This window comes from Entelurus aequoreus, linkage group LG25 (assembly GCF_033978785.1).
Source record: "Entelurus aequoreus isolate RoL-2023_Sb linkage group LG25, RoL_Eaeq_v1.1, whole genome shotgun sequence".
NCBI classification, from domain to species: Eukaryota; Metazoa; Chordata; class Actinopteri; order Syngnathiformes; family Syngnathidae; genus Entelurus; species Entelurus aequoreus.
In genome coordinates this window covers 22148620-22162021 of record NC_084755.1, presented here as the reverse complement: position 1 = coordinate 22162021, position 13402 = coordinate 22148620, and the positions used below count along the sequence as shown (strand labels likewise).

General features: G+C 40.1%; 1 protein-coding gene across 1 annotated transcript in view; it reads right to left on the bottom strand.

Annotated features, from left to right (window-relative positions):
• The window catches only part of LOC133642547 (uncharacterized), a 36440-nt gene that overhangs the window by 14209 nt on the left and 8829 nt on the right, over positions 1 to 13402 (bottom strand). The window contains exon 2 of the mRNA XM_062036807.1: positions 549 to 612. Coding sequence (XP_061892791.1) covers positions 549 to 612 — 64 coding nt within the window. The remainder of the gene's footprint in view (positions 1 to 548; positions 613 to 13402) is intronic.

The window sequence follows — 13402 nt, the reverse complement described above, 5'->3', positions numbered from 1 at the left end:
TAAACCATATTTAAATTGTAGATCAAATTGCACAATAGACCTTATTATATTTTAAATATCACAAATTATTTAATTCTCCTTTATCTGACATTTTGAGTGAACCTTTTCTTAACATTGGAAAACATCTTTATAAATGGAATAGCTCACTCAAAAGCTTAGAAAAACAAAACCTGTTTGATTATTAAGATACCACAGTGCAGAAACTCAAATTTAAGCAAAATAATCATTGTCATATTTCATAAGACTCTGTTGCTGTCGATGATAGATCAATTTGCTAATGTATGCTTTAATAACCTGTCAAACCACCAATAAGAATGGACTCGCCAAAGCTTCATTATACTCATGTCAGGTATTTTTTTCAATTGTTATGTATTATCTCACAGATTTTAGCATATATTTGTCTACTTAAGATAGGCAAATTGGTCTAATTCTACTGTTCGAATACTGGAACTACTTGATATCAATAAATTATTGCACCAAATCAGAAATATTGAAATAATGTACTTGTCCTTTCCAGTAGAATATAATTACCACAAATATTGACTTACCAGATGTAACTGTGACTTGCGTTCCTTTACCCCAGAAGTCCAAGTACCTGTAGTAAACTGTCACAGTGATAGAACATAATGTGTTTACAATGAAAATACTATTACATAAAAAAAAGAATGAACACAGGAAAAGCTGTTCCTCAAAAAATATTTCTCAAGCAACTCCCTTGAGATTTGATATTTTTTCCGGTGTGCTCCCTGACGTTTTGATTGTGTTTGGATATGTGTGCATAGCCAGAGATGGGTAGTTATGTGCTACATTCATTTTGTTATACATTTACTCAAGTAACTTTTTGGATAACTGTACTTGTCTGAGTAGTTTTAATACAACATACTCTTTACTTTTACCACTTTCACTCCGCTACCTTAAGTTTAATTCTAATCGCTACATGTTGGTCTAGTGAGGGAGGTTACCAAGAACCTGATGGTCACTCTGTCAGAGCTACAGCATTCCTCTGTGGAGAGAAGGGAACCTTCTCCAAGGACAACCATCTCTGCAGCAATCCACCAATCAGGCCTGTAAGGTATAGTGGTCAGACGGAAGCCATTTCTTCGTAAAAAGTTTGCTTGAACGCACCTGAAAGACTCTGACCATGAGAAACAAAATTCTCTGGTCTGATGAGACAAAGATTACATTTTTCGCCATGAATGCCAGGCGTCATGTTTGGAGGAAACCAGGCACCGCTCATCACCAGGCCAATACCAGCCCCACATTGAAGCATTGTGGTGGCAGCATCATGCTGTGGGGATGATTTTCAGCGGCAGGAACCCAGAGACTGGTCAGGGTAGAAGGAAAGATGAATGCAGCCGGAATAGAAAACACTTTAATGCCTGCAAACATTTTTAGGGCTCTGGTGGTCTCTAATAAGCCTGCGTACTTGAAACACAAATATTTTAAAGCTGGATATGGGGAGACCCTAGAATAATACGTTACATTGTTTAATACGAGACGTAACAAACGCATGTATAATGATCTTTAAGTCACAAGTGGACAAAATGGGACACATTTCTTACATTGAACAAAGAGCACAGTCTTCAAGTCAAATTAATTGTGTGTTAAACACACTTGGCCAAAAAAGCTGGTTCTGACTCTGATTTTAGTGATATTACTGCTGTTTTAGTAACATTGTTAATATGCAGCAGAAACAAGAAAGTTGGGTCACAAATAATGCCAAGATTTTTTGGCAGAAAATTGTTTTATTATCGTAATTCAAATTAGTAACCGCAAACATGTGCTTGTTTCTAGCAGGACAATAATCAACATGTCTGTTTTCTTGGAGTTAAGATGCAAAAAGAATAACCATCTTGGTACAAAGAGTTAATACTATGTCTGCTGCTATTTTCGCAGACGAGTATGTTCTGACCCGCAAAGGAAACTTCAATAAAGCCTTTTCTCCATTGCAGCATGGTCCAATCACGCACCATCACATAAGTAGGCAACATGTGGCACCATCTAACTATGGCACATGTTGAAGAGGTTCATTTAGCCTACTGATGGCACAGTTAAAGTAAGGCTCATGTGCACATACTGCAAGAAACCTAGTAATTTTAAAAACAGCTGTCCCTTGTTGAAGTGAACCAAATCAAAACCAGTAGTTCTGGTAAAGGCCCCTTCAGTGCCACATTCCTTTAAAAGTGAGTGTGCGGATCCAGCTGTTTATTCCCCTTTTATTATGAAGGGTGCTGCCTCACTGTCTGATAGCAACGTAAAAGTCCCAGTTACTATTTTACGTAATACTGCAGTCTCAAGGTCTATTTTTCTTCGTGGTGTGTTGCCTGTTTCATATAAAACCTCCTTAAAACGTAACGAGCTGGTGCAAGGCTTTGGAATTAAATTTGCTAATTTACCCATGCACTCTGGTGTTGCAAGCAGTGAGCGGAGACGGGCCGGGGTGGTAATTCTTGTTGCCCCTCGGCTCAAAGCCCGTACGTTGGATTTCAATCCGGGTCGGGCACGGGTCCTGACTGTTGTTTGTGCTGATGCACCAAACAGCAGTTCAGAGTACCCACCCTTTTTGGATTCCCTTGAGGGAGTACTGGAAAGTGCTCATGGCTCATGGGACCCCAGAAGCAGCGGATAGGTACCGACAAGCCAAAACTCTGACATGGGAAGAGTTTGGCGAAGCCATGGAAAACGACTTCTGGACGGCTTCAAAGTGATTCTGGACCATCATCTGCCGCCTCAGGAGAGGGAAGCAGTGCACTGTCAACACCGTATATGGTGGGGATGTTGTGCTGTTGACCTTGACTCAGGACGTTGTGGATCGGTGGAGGGAATACTTTGACGACCTCCTCAATCCCACCTACACGTCTTCCTATGAAGAAGCAGTGCCTGGGGAATCTGTGGTGGGCTCTCCTATTTCTGAGGCTGAGGTTGCCGAGGTAGTTAAACTCCTCGGTGGCAGGGCCCCAGGGGTGGATGAGATCCGCCCGGAGTTCGTTAAGGCTCTGGATGCTGTGGGGCTGTCTTGGTTGACAAGACTCTGCAGCATTGTGTGGACATCGGGGCCGGTGCCTCTGGATTGCCAGGTGGTTCCTCTCGTTAAGAAGGGGAACCGGAGGGTGGTAAGTTGTATCTGGTTGTACTGGAGATGAGGCTACGCCAGATAGTTGAACCTGGGATCAAGAGCAGCAGTGAGGTTTTCGTCCTGGTCGTGGAACTGTGGACCAGCTCTTTACTCTCGGCAGGGTTCTTGAGGGTGAATGGGAATTTGTCCAACCTGTCTACATGTGCTTTGTAGACTTTGAGAAGGCCTTCGACTGTGTCCCTCGGGAAGTCCTGTGGGGAGTGCTCAGAGAGTATGGGGTATTGGACCGTCTAATTGTGGTGGTCCACTTCCTGTATGATCGGTGTGAGAGCTTGGTCCGCATAATAACTTTTATGGACAGAATTTCTAGGCACAGTCAGGGCGTTGAGGGGATCCGGTTTGGTGATTGTAGGATTAGGTCTCTGCTTTTTGCAGATGATGTAGTACTGATAGCTTCATCTGGCCAGGATCTTCAGCTCTCACTAGATCGGTTCACAGCCAAGTGTGAAGCGACTGGGATGAGAATCAGCACCTCCAAATCCGAGTCCATGGTTCTCGTGCGGAAACGGGTGGAGTGTCATCTCCAGGTTGGGGAGGAGATCTTGCCCCAAGTGGAGGAGTTCAAGTACCTGGGAGTCTTATTCACGAGTGAGGGAAGAGTGGATCGTGAGATCGCCAGGCGGATCGGTGTGGCGTCTGCAGTGATGCGGACATCGGTCCATCGTGGTCAAGAAGGAGCTGAGCCAGAAGACGAAACTCTCAATTTGCTGGTCAATCTACGTTCCCATCCTCACCTCTGGTCATGAGCTTTGGGTTATGACCGAAACGACAAAATTAGTTTCCTCCATCGGGTGGGGGGCTTTTTCTTAGAGATAAGGTGAGAAGCTCTGTAATTCGGGAGGAGCTCAAAGTAAAGCCGCTGCTCCTCCACATCGAGAGGAGCCAGATGAGGTGGTTCAGGAATCTGGTCAGGATGCCCCCCGGACGACTCCCTGGGGAGGTATTTAGGGCATGTCTGACCAGTAGGAGGCCACGGGGGAAACCCAGGATACGTTTGGGAGACTGTGTCACCCGGCTGGCCCGGGAACACCTCGGGATCCCCCGGGAGGAGCTGCACAAAGTGACTGAGTAAAGGAAAGTCTGGGCTTCCCTTCTTCAGCTGCTGTCAACGCAACCCGACATCGGATATGCGGAAGAAGATGGATGGATGGATGGATGGATGGATGGACCCATGCACTCTCTTCAGGTGGCCTTTTTTCTCCCCACCATTCACTGTGTTACGTGCACCATTTTATTGATTATTTCCCATTACTCTTTACTAGGTAATTCTTTTAGTGAGGTAGTAGCTAAACATGATAAACATGACATACCAATACACAATTTGATGCGATCTAAAAGAATGTTCTGATCAACGGTATTGAAGGCAGCACTGAGAACAACACTGAGGTAGCGTGCCTTTCAGCTGAGCTAGCACTATATTATACCATACCCTGAGTTACAATAGGTTACCATTTTGAGGGCACCAATACTCACATGTTTGTGATGAAAGCGTCACTCTCCACTTCACCTCTGCATCCTGACAGGCAGCAACGCCCTCTGACTGGTGTTGTTGTAGATCATCTGCACAGGGGTCCCCAACATACTTGCCAATCCTCCCGAATTTTCTGTGAGACTCCCGAATTTCTGTGCCTCTCCCGAAAATCTCCCGGGACAACCACTCTCCCGAATTTCTCCCGATTTCCAGCCGGACTTAAGGCACGCCCCCTCCAGGTCCTTGCGGACCTTAGTGAGGACAGCCTGTCGTCACTTCATATAAACAGCATGCCGGCCCAGTCACGTTATAACATCTACGGCTTTTGGAGAGTGCACAACTGCACACACAACAAGAAGAAGACGAAGCAGAAGAACGAAGAAGAGACAGTCATGGCGACGACGAGTGACAGAATAGAACGAGGATGGACAAATTCAACCCTAAAATCACTCCTTTCCTGCAAATTAAATTTCACAGATGCTGCCCATACCTATGCTCTTTCAGAGGCACTTTTAAATACAACAATGAGTAGAGGAGTGTCATGTGTGTGTATATGTGTAAATAAATGAACACTGAAATTCAAGTATTTATTTTATTTATATACATATATAGATAATAAAATACATATATATATATATAGATATATATATATATATATAGGCCCTTAACCCCGGCCCCCGCCTCTCCTGAATTCGGAGGTCTCGAGTTTGGCAAGTTTGGTCCCCAACCTTTTTTGCACCACGGACCGATTTAATGTAGGCATTTCCATTTGTGGCAGATAAATACAGCAAGAAAAATAAAACTCACTATAACGGGGGGGGGGTTAGTTTCTTTGCAATGACATCCCCAGCAGGTTGATGGTAACCTGCTGGGGACTGCAGATGGAAATCAGCCTTTGGCTACAATCTGTCACATTTATATTTTATATGTTCATTAATGTGCATTGTATCATGTCACAAAGTTATAACAAATATAACAAATGGCAACTTCCTATAAGGAGTTTTATTGTACATCTATAAATAATCTTATTGGTGTGTCTCGTGGGACAGGCGAAAGTTAAGTCGGAGAAAATGCAGTCCTTTATAAATGATTTAATGTTTCTGTGCGGCCAGGTAGCAAATGTGTCACGGACCGGTACCGTTCCCCGGACCCGCGATTGGGGACGCCTGAATTCTACAGTACATTCAGTGTCATTGAATCATCAATTAAAACTATTTTCTTCTTACCTTTTTCTGTTCTCTGCTCCACTTGGGTAAACTTTTCCTAACCGCGCCAACAAGTTTGTTTCGGAATGTCTTCCTGAAACAAGTCTGCACATGTGCAGTAAATAACGTGTAATACTCCATTGCGTGAGAAGGGAGAGGGCGGATCTACCTCAACAGTCATCTTTGATTATTTCATCCATCCATTTTCTACTGCTTGTCCCTTTTGGGGTTGCGGGGGGTTGCTGGAGCCTATCTCAGCTGCATTCGGGCGGTAGGCGGGGTACACCCTGGACAAGTCGCCACCTCATCGCAGCATCTTTGATTAAGTATTTTTAAATACATAAATTAAGACAGAAATAAGTAAATACTTGTTTTAAATAGAAGGAAACTTTAATCATTATTTTTTGAGACTTTTGGGGGCCTGTGGAAACCTGGGGGCCCCAGGCATCTGCCTGTGTCCTGGTGACAACGTGTATCTAGTGTGTGTGTGACAATCATTGGTACTTTAATCTTTAATCGTTAATCTTTTTATCCGTTGTGTTCTTGGCTTACAATATTTCAGTTTGTTGGCTATATTAAGATTAAAGATTAAGATTAAAGTACCAATGATTGTCACACACACACTAGATGTGGTGAAATTTGTCCTCTGCATTTGTCCCATCCCCTTACAAAACACCTGTTGAAGAAACGGTCGCTTCCTGTCTTGTATTAATATCAACCAGACAGGATGTTGATAACCACATGTTCAGAATGTTGGAAACATTTTTTCAGTGTTTTGATATTAGTTGTACATTCAAAAAGCTTTATAAGAAATTCAACATTTCTTTTATGAGATATTTATTAGCATTTTGCTAATTTTTTTGCTCACTCAATTCACACTATATATAACCCTTCTTTACCTTGTTTTCTGCTGTCTTTGTTTTCCATGTGCTCATTGTTACATGGTCTACACCTTGTTCCATCATTAGTACACCTGTGTCTTGCCGTGATCCTTGTGTCTCCTCCAATCAGCTCTCTCCTTCCACTTGTCCAGGTACTGCACTTCTGGTACATTCAATAGATGCTAGCTTTAGCCATTTAGCATTTTGCATATCACCAGTGTTGGGTTAGTTACTGAAAACCAGTAACAAGTTACAATTACTAGTTACTTTATTTCAAAAGTAACTCAGTTACTAACTCAGTTACTTACACCAAAAAGTAATGCGTTACTGTGAAAAGTAACTATTTAGTTACTTATTTTTTCCCCCCTTTTTTTTTTAAGGCTCCCATTAATGCCCTTTTAGCCTTCATTTCAGTACTGTTATTGCACTGGAGAATAATACAATATGTTGATCAACTTGACATGCATTTGCATCACTGAACTCTGCTAAGCAATGTGGTCTACATACAACACACAAACAATGTGGTCTACATACAACACACAAACAATGTGGTCTACATACAACATACAAACAATGTGGTCTACATACAACACACAAACAATGTGGTCTACATACAACACACAAACAATGTGGTCTACATACAACACACAAACAATGTGGTCTACATACAACACACAAACAATGTGGTCTACATACAACACACAAACAATGTGGTCTACATACAACACACAAACAATGTGGTCTACATACAACACACAAACAATGTGGTCTACATACAACACACAAATAATGTGCTCTACATACAACACACAAAGACAAAGATATGTTTCAAAGGGCCAATTTATTTCAGGCCAGAACAAATTGACAAAACTATTTTAAATAGCTGCAACATAATGGCACTTTAACTTTAACTTTAAGTAGATAGGATCTTTGATCCAAGACACAACTTACATTTAACTAAAATGTTATTTTCTTTGTGCTCGACAAAAGAAAAGTAGTGAGAATGTTAAGACACTCGACTTCTGGCTTCACCATGATGTCATGTTTGTTGTTATGAGAGTAGCGTATGTGTGTGTGTGTGGCCCTTTAAGATATGACAACATGTGAGGTGAGTGACGTCAGTGAGTGAGTGGGCGAGAGAGGTGAGCGAGTGGCGACAGTGAGTGTGTGCAGGTTCTCTAGCTTGGTGGATGGCTGCGTCCAATAAAGTCACAAAGTTGCAACAAACCGCCGGCCTCGTCATTCACTCTCAGCTGTAAAGACCCTCTTCCGGGTAAAGTGAAGGTTGTTAGTACATATACGTCTCCCCTGCGCCCCTCGACTACGGTATGAGAGTCCCCCCCGCCCCCACCCACACAAAGGCAATAAAACACACTCAGATCTTCAGTTTCTAGCCGATACTACATAAAAAAATAACGTAAAATAACGCAGTAACGCATCATGTAGTAACGGTAACTGAGTTACTGAATATAAAAAATAACGCGTTAGATTACTAGTTACCGCCGAAACTAACGGCGTTAAAGTAAAGCGTTACTTAGTCCCAACACTGAATATCACATGGTCATTTTGCAATTTAGCAACCATCGATTGAATCAAAAGATGCTTCCATTATATTACAGTGTACCACATCTGTTGTTAGCATGTTGGCTGTTTACATTGTTAGCAGTTTTATTTTATCTTTTAAAATTAGTGCTTGCCGTTTTGGATATATATTTAGATATATGATATAAATGATGTAAATTTAGTCGACGATAGAGTTTTTAATACTATTGTGTTATTGTGATAATGACACATTCTAGTCATGTCACGCATATTTGACAACGACAAGCGAATGACCGTTTCCTCAACGCCATGTCTGTTATGTACGTGAGGGGTGGAGGGGGACGACACCACGAAGAAACTCAGGTTACCGGGTTTATTGTAACCTTTGATGAGTGAGTGGGAGGTGTATGCTACTCTGTGTTTGTTGCAGGACTGTGTGTGATTTTAACCATGTGAATAATACCAGACGATGTTGTACGTGCGTGATGGATGAATCTTTCGGCAGGCCAAGAGAGCGAGGCAAAAAGGGTGTCCGTAAGCAGGCAGGTGGTCGAGGGCAGGAGAGAAGCGACAAGGTCCGTGTCCGGGCAAGGGTCGAGGATCGATGAAGGCAGTCCAAAGTCCGGAAGGAGGTCGAGGCACAGAGATCGAGCGAGCACACGGGACAAGACGTACGGGTACTGCGGGAGAAACAAGGAACATGAGACGAGGGAACAAGGAGGACGAGGAGAACGAATGCGAGGACAACAGGAGGGAAGCCAGAAACGTAAATGCTTACTACGATGACTTAACGACGTTGATTCCAAGGGTCCACTGATCTTTATGCTGTCTCCCTGATTATTGCCAGGTGCGCGGATAGCCGGTAGTCTGCAGCTGCGGCGTTGCGGGGGAGTGAAGCGCCCGGCGCGTGCGGGGGCGTGTCCTGGCATACTGCCAGCCTGAGTGTTGGTGGATCTTGCTGCAGGAGAATTGTGGGTTCGAGACTGCGCCGTGACAATGTCTTTGCAAGTGAGATAGATGGTGGCTAACTAATCCTAGCCTCAATGGCAAGAAAATAAGCAACAATAACATTAACATTCTTCAAAGTGACGTTATCACTGGAGGACTAGAGTTGTTGATTGATTGATTGAAACTTTTATTAATAGATTGCACAGTTCAGTACATATTCCGTATAATTGACCACTAAATGGTAAGACCCGAATAAGTTTTTCAACTTGTTTAAGTCGGGGTCCACTTAAATCAATTCATGGTATGAATGAGGAACAGCTAAACATGCTGCACTAAACACCAGAGGAGGACACAATAAGCCATGCTAATCACTAAACTAGAGCTTTTGAATGTAAACAGGGGTGAGCAGACTGATACAAATATTCGACAGAACTAATGCCAAGTATAGTATTGGTATATGGTTGATACTACAATGATTAGATCGGTATTTTTTACTATTATAAAAAAATAAATTCTGTTATTCTTTTGTTATTGTTTACAGGAGTTTAGGACTTCATACAAGAAGCAATGCTAAGGTAGATCTCTTGAATGTACACAAGGGCCGGCAGCCAATTGATACGAATATTGACTGTAATGATACCAAGTCTACTGTAATATCAGTATATAGTCAATACTAGAGTGATGAGATCAATATTTTATTTTATCACAAAATATTTTTTTCAGTTGTTTTGTTGTTGTGTACAGGACTTTAGGACTTTAAATCAAAGCCAATAGTTGTTTTCACTTATGTTTGGTTATTTTGCACCTCCAAATTTATTTTACTCGAAAATATTAGGGGATCGCTTGGCGTGGTTGGGAGAGTGGCGGTGCCAGTAACCGGAGGGCTCTTGGTTCGATCCCCCGCTTTTTCCAACCTAGTCACGTCCGTTGTGTCCTTGAGCAAGACACTTCACCCTTGCTCCTGATGGGTCGTGGTTAGCGCCTTGTACGGCAGCTCCTGCCATCAGTGTGTGAAGGTGTGTGAATGGGTGAATGTGGAAATAGTGTCAAAGCGCTTTGAGTATCTTGAAGGTAGAAAAGCTCTATACAAGTATAACTCTATAAAAGTATATTGCTCAAAAATATTGTATGTACTAAAATTAAATAATACATTAATTTAAATATTTAATTGTTAGCTTGTCAGACAGCCATTCTGTGTATTGTTTTTATAATTGTGATGAAAAATGTAATTAGTAAATGATGTTACAACAGAAAGTAACCAGACTGTACCAGTAAATTTGCAAATAGAATAATAATATTTATGATTAAAAAAAACAACATTAAAGCATTCTACACAGGACTTAAGCAGTTTAATTTTTTTACGTTTTTGTTCCCTTACTGCCCCCAAGATGAACCAAATCGTGACATTAAAACCAAGGTATTTACTAAACCAGGATTATGGCGTTTTGTTAAACCCCAAATGCATACCCATTATTGTTAATGTATAGTTACCATAATATTTTAGAATAAATTCAAACATTTGTCTTTACAGATTAGTGATATTAAGAATTTATAATCCACAAAATGCATATCTTGACTTTAACACATCTTATTTCCAGCCATGTGATACAAACTAAACAACTAACAAGTCTAATGTTTACAGTGTTAATGTTTTGTATAAAATAAACTTGTTTTTAATTGAGCTAAAAGTCTATACAGTCATTTAGTTGACTATGATTTAGTTGGGGAAAATACGTATCAACCTTTTAGAGATAACAATGTGCATCAGAGGGCGTGCACACCGCTTGAATAATGAAAGGTTTTTGTTATGGTGTGTAACACTGTGCCACCCTAGTCCCGCTGTATAACCACAGTGACACATGCCCATACAAAAACCTCCCCAGTCCAGCATGTAGCAGAGGATTTTTTTGGGACACAGAAACAAAGGTAGGAAATATTTATATTTAAAAAAGACTTGGAAAATACTAAATATTATTTTTGACAGGGTATATGTGTACAAAATGTTTTTTTTCGACACTTTGGAACAGCAAATAGTAGAAACATCTAAGCCTGTAAGGGTTTAATTTATATATATATATATATATATATATATATATATATATATATATATATATATATATATATATATATATATATATATATATATATATATATATATATATATATATATATATATATATATATAGCAATTGTAATAATATTTAATACAAATATGATGCATACTGTATATTTTCAAACTTACAGGACCTACAGAGTTGAAGAATGTCTAAAACATTGACCAAAGTCTTAAATGTCAAACTGTCATCAAGGAGAAGTCCAGAGAGAACAGTCAAAGCAGTAAGTTGTTTTACTTTATTTCAGTTTCATGTAGAACTTTTTTTTGCATTGGTTAAATTGTCTTTACTCTTGTATGGCAGTCGGAAATGTAAACACTTGACTAAAACATTGCCTGTACAGGTTGTTTTATTGGTTAAACTAGTGGTTCTCATACTTTTTTCACCAAGTACCACCTCAGAAAAAATTTGGCTCTCAAAGTACCACCATAATGATCAACATTAAAATAAATTAGCGTGGTAGGGCTAAGTATTCATTAAAAACAGGCCAGGGGTTTTATTTAACAAGTATGTTCAATCATTTTGGCCTGACTTAACATTACACACAGTTTGAACAGTAACACTGTTTTTGAATATAGCAAAATATAACACTGTACTTTAATTAAGTGATTCTTTGGCGTACCACAAGTGGTACACGTACCACAGTTTGAGAATGCCTGGGTTAAACATTGTGTCTCTCAACAATTGTATCTGTTAAGGTTAGTGAAACTAATGTCACTGTATAATATATACATTGACATTAAATAATTAAAACACCCCATCAGGTGACTGTGAATAATATTTGTGTTGCCCATACATCTAACACAGATATCCTCAAAGTTGTATAATCAATAGTCATTGACTTATGGGCAATAAGTTGCTAAGTCGCACCAGTGCCCCATCAAAGATGTTATGCTTAATGGTTGCCATGTTTTTTCAACCAATCTTGGTCAGATTTTACAGACATGTCCTTGTCCATCTCGTGGAGATTTGTAACACATTGTGTGGCGATTTGGCTTCACACCATACAGTTGCAGTTGTTTTTTTTTCCACTGTAGACCACATTGAACTGCATGAGAAATTTCAAGTCAGTTTGCCTTTTGGGGTCAAACTTTGGAGTTTGATAAAAGTGCGTACATTTGTCACAAAATAATAGCACAGGCAACACGGCAGGGGTGCTTGAATGGTTTTGCTCTATTGTGATCAGAAGTGTGGACTTAAGTCACAATTTTGATGACTTCTGACTCAACTTGAAAATATCCAAGACTTGCAACTCGACTTGGACTTTGACTTTACTGACCCGGACTTAAGCATTACTACTTCCTAAGACTTGAGAGATGGGTGAGAGTGTTCAGAAGATGTATCCTCAGCTGTGATTACAAAAATTGATATAATCAATATAATTACAGAATGAATATCTTGCCCACATGAAAAACTTGCATTGCAGCCTATTCGCTGATTCATGTCCCAGCAACCACTACCTAATAATAAAAATCACACGCGACAATAATGTGAAAATTCTTCTTGTCGCAATTGTGCACTCAATCTTGTATTTAAGACCTTTGCAGTCTCAATTGTCATTAACAGTTAAGAGTACTTGACTACACAACATGCTGTCTAAACTTACACTCCCACTAACTACTTATTAACTGTGCGGGGAATAATACACAATAACTAACAATAAACACGTCATAAAACAAAACATAATGTACAAATTGCGACGCAAAGGACGACAGAACACCCTAGACACGTCAGCACTGGTGGAGAACAGCCTGACATTAAGTGTCTATAAAAGTGTCTATGCATGTACACAGTTTAATGAAAATATATTATTATATTTCATATCTTTTTTTTTCTTTTTGTCAGTTTACACACACATTTTTCCTCTTGTACACATTGGTTTCTTGTTTTATGTTCAATGTATTGTGTATTTGAAAAAGAAAGAAAATAGATCACAACTTGCCCAATTTCGACAGATTTTCATGCGGTTCACTTTATTGTCAACGTCCAAAGGTGTTAATAATAAACTCAATTACAAAAACTAATTTTATCAGGGGAGTAATGATTCGTTTTACAAGGATTCGATGCAAATAATAATTGCCGGTACGATTAAGGGTAACTTTAAG